This window comes from Vitis vinifera, chromosome 18, assembly GCF_030704535.1.
Source record: "Vitis vinifera cultivar Pinot Noir 40024 chromosome 18, ASM3070453v1".
NCBI lineage: Eukaryota > Viridiplantae > Streptophyta > Magnoliopsida > Vitales > Vitaceae > Vitis > Vitis vinifera.
In genome coordinates, this window is record NC_081822.1 from 18,727,700 (window position 1) to 18,739,747 (window position 12,048).

General features: G+C 33.4%; 2 protein-coding genes across 2 annotated transcripts; one reads left to right on the forward strand and one right to left on the reverse strand.

Moving 5' to 3' along the window:
* Positions 1-4,646: 4,646 nt before the first annotated feature.
* LOC100245921 (uncharacterized) lies at positions 4,647-9,847 on the forward strand. Its single transcript, XM_002274991.5, has 7 exons — positions 4,647-4,817; positions 4,944-5,061; positions 5,635-5,767; positions 5,893-5,996; positions 7,977-8,148; positions 8,289-8,429; positions 8,500-9,847. Exons 2-7 carry the CDS (start codon positions 5,012-5,014, stop codon positions 9,517-9,519), a joined length of 1,620 nt encoding a protein of 539 aa, XP_002275027.1. The 5' UTR covers positions 4,647-4,817; positions 4,944-5,011; the 3' UTR covers positions 9,520-9,847.
* A 727-nt stretch (positions 9,848-10,574) lies between these two features.
* On the reverse strand, positions 10,575-11,441 carry LOC104882661 (elicitor peptide 6). The gene is made up of 2 exons (XM_010666754.3): positions 11,048-11,441; positions 10,575-10,937 (listed from the first exon to the last, which is right to left on the reverse strand). The coding sequence occupies exons 1-2, from the start codon at positions 11,324-11,326 to the stop codon at positions 10,842-10,844; spliced, it is 375 nt and encodes a 124-aa protein (XP_010665056.3). The 5' UTR covers positions 11,327-11,441; the 3' UTR covers positions 10,575-10,841.
* Between the last annotated feature and the right edge of the window lie 607 nt (positions 11,442-12,048).

Here is a 12,048-nt window from a genome sequence, read left to right on the forward strand (position 1 = left end):
AGTCCTGCACAGCTTCTTTCTTTGTATCATGATAGAAACTGAGAGACTCCCAAGGTAATGAACTGTTCAAGCTTGACTCCGAGAATTTAAATTTGAAAATAAATCTGGAGGGGATGTGCATCACTCTCTAATGGGACAACATGTAGTTTCAATGCGAGTGAAATTTGGATCATGACAAAGATCATCATCTCCCAGGAAGAACTTCCCCATTCGGTTTCCTAAACTACAACCCATTTTGGTGATCACCCCATTCAGCTCCAGCAGCATAGATGCATGAACCATCAACAGTCAAAAGGCAACACTAATACCCCGATATGGCAGTCACCAATTCTGAGCAGAGTAACCAAGCGACTCCATGAGCAGTGAAACAACATTTACCCAAATTCAGAAACTGTGCCCATATGAAAACCAATGGCAATGCTGGCCAAAACTATTCTCCTTGGGGGTATGAATGGCCACTGAGAATAAAGAGTAAACAATAAGGGAGCAAGCATAAAAACAGAGCATCATATTGAAGTCGATGGGCTTATGTATAGGTGGGCAAAACCAGGTGGAAATAAGATCAAAGATATGACTCAGACACCCAAAGGAAAGCTAAAAAGGAATTAGATCACTTTTAAACAAATTTCACATAAAGAACAAGGTATGGATTATTTATAACACAATCACGGCAACATAAAGAAAATCAACTGCAATAAATATATGGTCCAGTAAACATACCTGAAAAGGCTCCCCTCCAGCGAGACTAGCTAGGTTTCAAGCTACTCTACTTCTTCTCCTAAAAAAAATGGCTCCTTCACAGTCTAAAATGCTCCATATTTTCTTCTGTTAACTCTCTTTTCTCCGACTCCTCTCAACCTTTCTCCCTATCTATCCCACAGTCTCGTTCAACCCCCTCTCTTACAGCTCTCCCATGGTTTTTAAACTCCTTTTCCCTAATTGTCTCTCACCCCCTCTCATGCTCTGTTTTTGCTCCTGAAATCTTGTTGCCCAAGCTCACTCCCCAAACATCTCTGAATCCTCCTGCCACGCGTCACCTACTGGTTCCCCACATAAAAGGTCACTGCTCCAGCCCACTCTCTCAAAGCTTGCTACCAAAACCTCCTAAAAGGTGGTAAAAATGTGCTCCAAAAATAACCAAAAAAGAACCTAAACCAAAAATGAGGGTCTACACAATTATTTGTCATGCTAAGACTTAATCAACCTTCTCAAATTTTAAAGCATACGTCTTGGTTTGGCTCTACCAAAATAATAATAATAATAAAATTATGAAAAATATTGATAAGTGTATTTTGATATTCCTAGGAGTCTAGGACTTGTCACATTCTCTTCTTGCGTAGGCAATTGATGATTTTGTGTATCCTGGGATTCAAGCAAATCACTAAAGTCTAAAGAATTACAATATACCTATTTTTTTATTAGCATCTTCATGATCAAGATTTAAAAAGGTTTACGTAAATTTATTTTACATGATCAATTTCATATTGGTCAATTCTCAAAGACTACAAGCATCACTCAAGTGTACCCTGACCTAACCTCATCACATGCAATGACAAGTTTCTCCTACCGATATATACAAAAGGTTTTGGGTCTCTCTCCCGTACATTCACTCAAAAGCGTTTTCCAAACTCATTACTAAGAAACACATCAAAGAAAAAGTAGGACAGTAAAAAGCAAAAGTGTTACCAAAATATTTTCAAATCACATGAAGATAAATACTATGAATCTTTCTTTATATCCTAATTATTATAGTAAAGGTTGATATTAAATACCAAATAAGGTTTTCTGAGAAATAAAAGCTAAATTTGAATTGAAAACTCTCCATATTTTTATAATTGTATACATCATATGTTTATGGCATCAACCATGGCATACACATAGTTAATAATAATAATAATAATATCACCCAAAGCAATACGTCGTTTATAGTCTTCACAAACAAGTGTTAAAAGTCTTCCTATACAAGTGGTTAATGTGACGCCACACCCTGAGCTGCATAATTAATGTAACATAAAAGAAAATTAATATGTCAAAATTCAAAAAAACCTGGGCCCTCCACAACCAAAGTCAACACATAAAACATTACCTGTCGCATCAATGCAATAACTTACCCTACCGTTAAACGCCCATTGCAACAAAAATTCTTTTTATTTTATTTTATCTCTGCCTTGTGACCGAGTGGAACCCACCCCATTCAAAATTGCCCAAATCTAAACTCTTCGTTTTAAAGTTCTTAAAATAAAAAATAAAAAAGTGACGCACAAATGAACTTAATAACTTAATATAATTTAATAATTTAATTTAATTCATTGAGATAACTTATATCATAATTTAAGGTTAAAAATTATTTTAATTATTAAATGAAAATAGCTAACTTATTTTAATCTCAATTTTATTTTTACCACATTTGTCCATATTTAATGAGAGGATATTTGATGATAATGACTTTAAATTTATAACTCATTTTTTATAATAAATATTTTTATGATTATTTTATTTTTAAAATAGGTGAAAGTATAAATATTAATAAAAATTAATGAGAGTAAATATATCAATGTAATGATTTAGAATAAATTCAAATTAATTTTATCAAATAAGTTTAATATTTAAAATAAAATTAATATAATAACTTTTAAGTTCACAAATTTAGAATAATTTAATTTAAAATTAAGTTAAATTATTAAGTAATAAGTATTAAGTTTTAAGAAACATGCTCAAAGTAATTTAATTATAACTAAATATGTTAAAATATATTGAAAAGTAAAATAGTATAAAAGAAAATATGCTTTTGTTATAGGTTTATATTAACTTACCTAGACAATTTTTCTCTTAACTGTATAGTGATTTGTAACAATTGAATAATCTACCCACAAAACCCTTATAATCCTCAACTTATATTAATTTAATATTTCATTCTTTATTATTAGGGATGACAATGTGCAGGGTATTGTTGAGTACCTGTCCCACCCTTTAATAAACAGGTTTGGGATGGGTTTGTGATTTTTTTAAAAACCTAGAATAGGTTCGGGTATTACCTTGTTTTGCTTGTTCCATTTCGCCCGATTATATATAAAATTAATTTCATTTAATTTTTAGTATATAGATAATAATAATAAAATATTTATCAATAAAATAAATTATAAAAATTATAATATTTGAATTATTTATACAAAATATTTATTTTAATGTAATTTAAATAATATTTTTAAAAAATTAAAAATTTTCAAAAAAAAAATGTTAAATGAGATGAGAGATGATGAGTATGAGAATTTCTCATACTCATCCCATCGTACTCCGCTTTATTTAATTTTTTAATGAGGTAAGAATGTGAATTATTTTGAATAAATCAGGTAGGATTGGAATTGGGGTGGCTCATTACGCTCTATCGTCATCCCTATCTATTAGTAAAATGTCTCTTATCAAACCGCCTCGCTTTTGGCATTAGCATTTAATTTAATATTCTCACAATGTGTAAAAAAAAAATAAAAATAATTTTAATAATAGGAATATATATATATATATTTTAAGAAAACTAATATTTTAGTAAATATTGATTTTTTACTCATCATACTTAACTTTTCTTCATACTCTATTGTAATTTACTTCACAAATGTCCCCAAGGACATGTTTGGTAGATAGAATGTTAATTTTTTATGAGATATATAGTAATAATTGTTCTTACAAATAAAATATTTTGAAATTTAGAAAAGTTTAGTTGTTTGGTAAAATTTAAAAAATACTTTTAAAATTTTGAAAATCACTTGAAGTATTGAAAAGTCAATTGTAATGTTTTTTTTTTTTTAAAAAAAAAATATTTGATAGATGATCTTTTAAAAACACTTACAAAGAAAATACTTTAAGTAAAATCACTACCAAAACCACTCTTAGATGATTTAAATTTTATATCATCAAATTTAATTAAAAAATAAAACTTATCATTTTCTTCACTGATGAATAATTAACTCTTTTTATCAAATACCAATTTTTTTCCGGCTAATTTGGTAATTATATTATTAGTGTTTTTCGGATTTACATCCAATATTAGATATTCTAGGTTTAAAGGAGAAATAAAACTCATAAACACAACATTTCTCAAATGAATTTATCTTTATTGTGAAAAAGTGAGGGCCATATTTTACTTTCCTCCTCCAATGGAATAAAATTTTATTTAATTAAAACTTTTTAAAAATATCAAAATTATCATTATTTTTTACAAAAATAATTTTTAAATGTGAAATCAACCCAAGAGTAAAAATGTGTTTAATGATGATTTTAAGAAGTGTTTTTAATATTTTTAGTTCAAGTATTAAAAAAACTAAAAACACTTTCTTAAAATTATTATCAAACATATTCTAAATATATATTTGAGAATGATTATAGAAAACGTTTTTAACATTTTAATAATAATTTTTTTTAAATATTATAAATATTATAAACTCTTCCTAAAATCACTAATAAACAAACTCTAAATATTTGTTAACTTCTACTTAATACTTCTTATCCATCAATGTGTAACTTTTAATTTTAAATGCAAAATCATCCTTATTATTATTATTATTTTCAAATGTACAAATATTTATTAATAAAAAATTTAAATTATTTTTAAAGGATAGGAAAGAAAAAAAAAAAAAAGAACAACCAGCGTACTGAAGGTGGAACCGAAGGTCCATATGAAAAATCGTTAGGTCGGCATTACCCAATCCCTAAGCCGCGTTCTAGATTTCTAATCATCCTTGGCAATGACTATACAACCATTTTAGAAACCTTGGCTCTTAAGAAATCATTTCTTTACTGCCCTGTTTTTAAGCGCGTCGCAGGTCTGAAATCTACTCATTCTATTGATCTATTCTTCGTTTCATTCCTAAATTAAATAATTTTCTATATAAATCATAAACAGGAGTGCCGGATAATAAACGTTGTTCTCTGATGTTTTTGTGAATTAGGGTTGTGGTCTTGTGGGATTTTGAAATCAGATCGGGATCTGAATCAGTTGGATTATCATAGTTCCATCATGTCGATGCTCGATTCCTTCTTCAACAAGGGCTTCAAAGGTTCGAAATGGTAATATTTCTTTTATTTTTATTTTGTTGTTATTATTTTTGTTAAATTCATTATTATTATTATTGTTATTTTCCTTTGGTTTCTGGGAAGAAGCAATAATTTTAGTATTTGATCATGGGAAAAAAATATCCATCTGGGTTTGATACCTTCTATAAGGGCGACAAAGCTTCCAAATGGTGCCGCCTTTTCTTTCTTCATAACAGTGTTGTGTTTGGTTTCAGAGGACACCAAAGAAAAAAGGGGTCTCGAATTTTTAATTTTAATTATGAAAAAAAAAGTGCCCAACTGGATTTGATACGGCAATCGTGTTGCTTAGTTATTTTGGATTTTTTTTTCCATGTTAATATGCTGAATTGAGTTTGAATTCCACGTTGAGATTGAGAATTTGGCAAGTTTGTTGAGTGCTGAAATTCTTGTTTTATTTGATGCAATTGTTTTCGTATATGACATTTGTTTTTGGGTTTTTGGGTTCTGATATGAATTTCTGTCATTTGTTGCCGTTATCATATATAACATTAGTAATTTGATTTTTGGGTTCTGATGTGAATTTTTGTCGATTGTTTCCAATTGCAGTAAAACCCTACTGAAACTTACAATCCCTCGCATAAAGTTGTTAAGGAACAGGAGAGAGATTCAGATAAAGCAAATGCGCCGAGACATTGCTAAGCTTCTTGAGACTGGTCAAGAAGCTACTGCTCGAATCCGGGTAGAAACTGTTTTCATTCTTGTTTAAAGGGCTTTGCTAAAATTGAAGAATTACTAGTTACTTTTGAGTTTTCTAGTAGTGATACTAGTATGGTGGTTATGATCTTCTGGATTTTTTATTTTTAGGTGGAGCATATAATAAGAGAAGAGAATATGATGGCTGCTCAAGAGATCATTGAGCTGTACTGTGAGCTTATTTCTGTTCGCCTCCCAATCATTGAAACACAAAGGTTATTTTCAAATTGAATTTCTGGCTCTATCTAACATGGTTTTTTTTTTTTTAAATGTTTTCTTTGCTGTTGTTATCATCATATTAGTACTTTTGAATTCTTGTTTGAGTTCGTGGTTTTAATTAGATTTACATGGTGCAATCAATGAGATGAATTCAAGACTGGAAGGATTTGAGGTTTGATTTAGTCAGGAGAATTTTGGCCAAAATAGGGATGTTTTGGGAAATATATATATATTTTCAAATCACTCAATTTGAATTGTTTCAGTTTTTTGGCCAAGAATTTTGTTACAAAGGGAAATTTGTTGGAAGTCTTCTCCAAGTAATTTAATATGTTCAAAAATTGGGTTGGCAGTTTTGGTTGCAAACCTGTATTTGGACAAGTTGGCTTCGAGGGAAATAAATTCATTGAAAATTGTGGATCAAAAACTATGTTCGAGTTATTAACACATGTATGTATAATCTATCAAAAAAAAAAAATGAACACATGTATGTATAAGTTTTTCTTTGACGCTTTAATATCCTAGAATATATTTGGTATGTAAGAATTTACAAGCCCTGATATTAGAGTTTGACCCTTGTTGTAATTTGAAGGGAGAACTTAAAAGATTTGGGCGAGAAACTGATGTTTGAAGTTCTAGTTCTTTAACTAGTATTGTAAATTTGTAATTTGTGGTAGCATGTTTTACTTCAAATAGACATGGAGTTAGGCATGAAGTTCTTTCCTGTATATTTGTACAATACCTTGTTTCTTCAGATGTCATTTCACTTTGTATGAAACATCCAAAAACACTTCCACCTGTTTATGGTATTTCAGAGAACCCTGCAGATATACATCTTACTCCTATGATGATTCCCACTTGTGTATACTCAGCTGTTGTTCAAACAAAAAATTTAAGGGTGTGGAGTTGGGACAGAAAAGTTGCAAGCTGCAAATATGGATGTAGAGAGCTACTGGAAAAAGGGCAACAGAAAGATGGACATATATGGGAAATGGACATACATACTCTTGATGTGCTAATACTGTTTCTAATTTAATATGAATATATCAGTGGGTAAATACCGTAGCAGTTTATGCCATTTCATTTCTCCTCGTTTTTCTGTTTTACTGTTGAGGATTTTGGCATGTATCTTAATATGCCATTTTACTAAACAAACATATCTAGCAAATAAGGAGAATCCTCTACTGATGATTTGGATATTTGATCTATTCTTTGCTTGGATCTTTTGCATGGTTTCATCTGAGGAGCTACACCTTTGATTAGGCTTATGGTAGAATTAAAGATGTCTAGTCTTGTCAAAAGGGGAATTAAAGATTTTTTTCATGGACATCTAGTCTTGGGCAAATATCTTCTCCTATTCACTGGACACTCCTGGACCCACAGCTTGTGGGACACAGTCGGTCACTAGAACCAGCTGTTGCTGGCAGTTTAAATGTACACTGGGAAATCTTATGCACTGGAGAGGAATTTTTGACACCTTTGGATGCTGCTCATAGGAAGTTGATCTCAGCTATTGCTCATTGCAACTGAGTCCTGTAGCTCATATCAGGGCAAAATTCAACTCTACTTTACTACATGAATCACATGCTTGTAGTTTGGTATTTATAGTTTCAGTGACATTTTTCAAATTCATTATGCTTGTGCCAAGTTTGGCAGTAGCATTACTGGTGGGGATTTTTTTCCAGATTTTTGTACTCCTCGGAGCCTTTACGCACTGTAACCTAGGAGTATTGTTGTCTTTGGTTGCATAATACTTTAATGTGGCACTTTGTGCTCACCTGTCTCTGTTTCCTCCTACCTTGCAAATGCAGCATTGTTTATTCATATGGATTTCTCAGAATCATACATGTGTAGCTATAGTATTTCATTTTCTAATTCAATATAGTCACAGAAATTGACCAGTGAAAAGAGTTTTCCTAGTTTCTCAAAGATTTTCCTGTTTTTCTTTGTTACTATTGATAATCGTAATGTTATTTCAGGGAATGTCCCTTAGACCTGAAGGAAGCAATATCGAGTTTGTGTTTTGCTGCACCGAGATGTGCAGATCTACCAGAGCTGCTGCAGGTTCAAATGCTAATGGCCTCCAAATATGGGAAGGAATTTGTAGCGGCTGCAACTGAGCTCATGCCAGATTGTGGTGTTTGTCGCCAGGTTATATGAACTATCAACTCAAAGTGCAACTGCTCTCTATGGATAATGGCTGGAAGCATAGATTTTTTTACCCATTTATTTTCCAAATAAAAAAGAACTTGTACATAATATTCTTCTTTTCTTTGCATTTATAATTGCAGTTGATTGAACTGCTTTCTGTCCGTGCTCCTTCTCCTGATGTGAAACTGAAGCTACTCAAGGAAATTGCTGAAGAGCATGGGCTAGATTGGGATCCAGCTGCCTCTGAAACTGAGTTTTTCAAGCCACATGAAGACTTGCTGGTAAGTAATATTTATTACTGCCTTGATGGCCATTTTTTGTTCCTGCCTAATTTGTGTCTTCTCTTTGAAGAATGGCCCAACACAGTTTGTCAGTGGATCTAAATTGCCTCTTCCCAAGGAGAAACATGATGAATCATTGCACTCTGCCAGTGAACAAACACCCAAGGAAGAGGATTCTGATTCTGATGCTGGCTTCTTCGACCCATTAGATTTTCCTGAAGTTCCCAAGGCAACATTACAGCCAAGAGTGGATGCCGTCTCCCCCCCTGCAATGTTCCCACCTTCTCCATCTGCTCCTCACCATCAAGTTAATTATGAAGCACTGAGACATTCTGAAGTTAATGAAAACCTATTACGTCAACCACATCCACAACCTCAGGAAGCAGCGGAAGAAAGAACAGTGGCTGACCGAAATGAATCGCCTGATGTTTCAGTCAAAGCTATGGAAGATAAACAGTTTGTGCCATTCATTTCTCGCCCGATATTGGCTTCTGCATCATTTTCAGCAAGGCAAAATAATCCACCTCCACCTCCCAATCTCTCAAGAACCAAAACTGAGGCCGATATTGATTTGCAGGATGTATTGGCTGCTGCTCAGGTGGCTGCAGAAAGTGCTGAGCGGGCTGCTGCAGCAGCCCGCTCAGCAGCTAGCCTTGCACAGGTCAGAATTGCTGAAATCATGAAGAAAAATGATCAGGTCCTTGATAGTAGCTGTGAGAATCCATTCCATACTGATACATCTGATCAATCACCTACAACAGAAAAGCCACATGTCGATCATCACAACTCTCTGGGTGATTCTGATGGTGTTTCAAATCCCTTGGATGCTCATCAAGACCCTGAGAATTACCAGGCATCAGAGGCATTGAATCTTCCTTCATATGACAGAGACAAGGTGGGTATTGATTCCTCACCATCCGATGATCATGTGATTGAAGACAAGCCTGCTCATCACCAACCTCAGAGATTGCCCTCCATGGACGACGACTCATATTTTTCGTACCCAAACTTATTCACCTCACAGGGATCAAATCTTGGATCTGGTGTTCATTCGTTTACGGATACTTCCCGATCCACTCATGAGCACTGAATCTGAACAACTTGCCAACAAGATGTTTGCTCATCTGTTTTTTAAGCTCTTGCTGGTGAGTGGATTTTATGTTATTAGGCTTGTATGAAGTGCCTTCATGGTTCTTTCTTTCCTGTAAAGTAGTGCAGCTATCAGACATTTCGGAAGCATAATTTGTTTATTATTGGCTTCCTTGGTGGAATGCAGCATAGAGAAAAAAAATACTACCTGTGTGGTAGGGAAGCCATTCCGGGTTTTTTTTTTTTACATCATTATGTGCTAGTTAACTTGTAGGAATATTTGTGTAAAAACCTTGATGTTTTGCTGGAAATAAAGGTTACTTTACCTATGTTGGAGCCTATACATGTTTTCCAAGAAAACATGGAACAAGTGTACCGAGTCTCTGTCAGCTGCCAAACCCAACTCTGCTTCAAGCTAATGCTATATTTTATCCTTCAACCAAACCCTCCTGTCTGAAACACCCAGATCATCATTTATAACATGATTTTGGGGGATTGGATCAAATTGAAGAAAGAGATGAAATGTAGCATATTTCTGGTTTTCAAATCAAAGATAAATTGTAATGAGTTGTCAATTCTCAGAGACTGTATCTCCTGTTTTTATTATCATTTTTTTCCCTTTTTTTTTGGTCAAAAATACAACATGAAGATTATTTATCATGTAGACAAGGAGACGACTATAAGGTCAAAGTGATTATGCAAAAAGAGTTGAAAGATGGATGAAACACAGATGAAAAATGGAGTGAAACCTACCAAAAACTGGAACCCAAAGCAGAGTCCTTGGCAACATGTCACAAATATTGTAAGATGTATATTTATGACTTGATGTTACATATCTTTAAGACAATATTAGTTTATAATTTATCGTCTGCAGTCGCCATTAAAGGCATTAACTATGAATTGCTTTGCCTACTTTTTCTTCTTACAAGAAGCATAGATTTCAAAGTATACCACTGAAGTAATGCCATATATATAATCCAGTATTTCTGTAACTTAACATAAATATTTCCACACTGCTTAAAAGAACAACTCCATGTAGAGTTGAAAAAGAAACCCTAGATCATGAAAATGGCCCTCCTTTACACTGATAAAAGTCAAGCAAATTAGTACAAGTGTCTCACGGGTGTGAAATTACAGACCATGCATCCTTGCACGTGGAGACCTCTCATCTCTCAAAAGCACACAAACAAAAAATTAAAAGTGAAATTGAAAAATCAAGACCAAACAAGAAAAACAAAGGGACGCCCCTATCCTAGGTTTAAGCAAACTTGTTTGCCAACACTCCACTGGTAGTGATGGGGATTTAGAAGGAAATACTGGAAATCAGTTAATCTGAGAACCACCTCCAGGCCTGCTTTCAAAACTTATTGGTGGCCTTGTAGGCCCTCTCCTCAATACACGCGCACTTTCAGCATCCTCCTGGATGTCGCATAACACATAAATTCATCTCAAAAGATTCAAATAAAACTTAACCAAAAATGAAAAATGAGAGTGAGAGAGAAAGAGAGAGAGAGAGAGAGAGCTCTTACGAAGGTGTTGTTATCTTGTTGTGTAGTTGAAGGAGAGTCAGCTGACGATGAGTGTGCTCCTTGTTGTGTAGAAGAACGAGATTGTTGGGGACTTGCTTCAGTGTCGTCATCATCCTTTTGTTCTGAACTGCTTGACGAAGAGTCCCTAGAAGTAGAAGATTCCAGGCCCAAACACTTGAGAATAGCCCTTATAGCTTCTTGAAGATAATAGCATGGATTGTGAGAGTAGTAAACAGTTGTTGGTCTCTGTGTCATCTCCCCGGTTGATGGCTCCTCCATCTCTAGATCATATTTTTCTTCTTCTTCTCCTCCTCCTCCTTCAATATCTAGCTCTTTAATGGGGTTTGGTGGTGTACCTTCTTTTGAATGAATGCTATACTGCTTCAGTTTTTGACACATGTACAACACTATCCTCCATTCATTTTTCGTCTTCTATTTATTTGGGTTATATGGGCATGCATTCATCTGACTGCCACATTCTTCAATGCCATGTTTAGTATGACATCACAACCCTTCTGACACATTTATAAGAAAAATATATGCATAATGACCTTCTAATCATCTCTCTTAAGAAAATAAGATTATTATTGAGACTAAATAGAATATTGATGGATTTGTTGGTCCAGAAAGACCCTGTATGAGTGACCTAGTTTTATGAAGAACTGCATGCATCTTATTTGGAGAATAATTCAACAAATCATTTTTTTTTTCTTTTTTAAAGAAATTATTAATCTAGCAGCTTATTTTTACCATAGCTCTATTAAAAGGAAAAACCCTCTAAATTTGTACTTCAATAAGTGAAAATATTAAAACTCAATTGCCTCTTAAAACATTTTAACAGTGCTATTGGGGTAATATGGTCATCTTAAATGATTTGAAATGAATGAAAAAGACTCATCGATCCTATAATTCCCATTTTATTTCTTGGGCCAAACCAAAGTTGGACCATTGGAAATGGAAAAACCACTATACAAGGCAAATTGCAGGGGCACTAAGGTGAC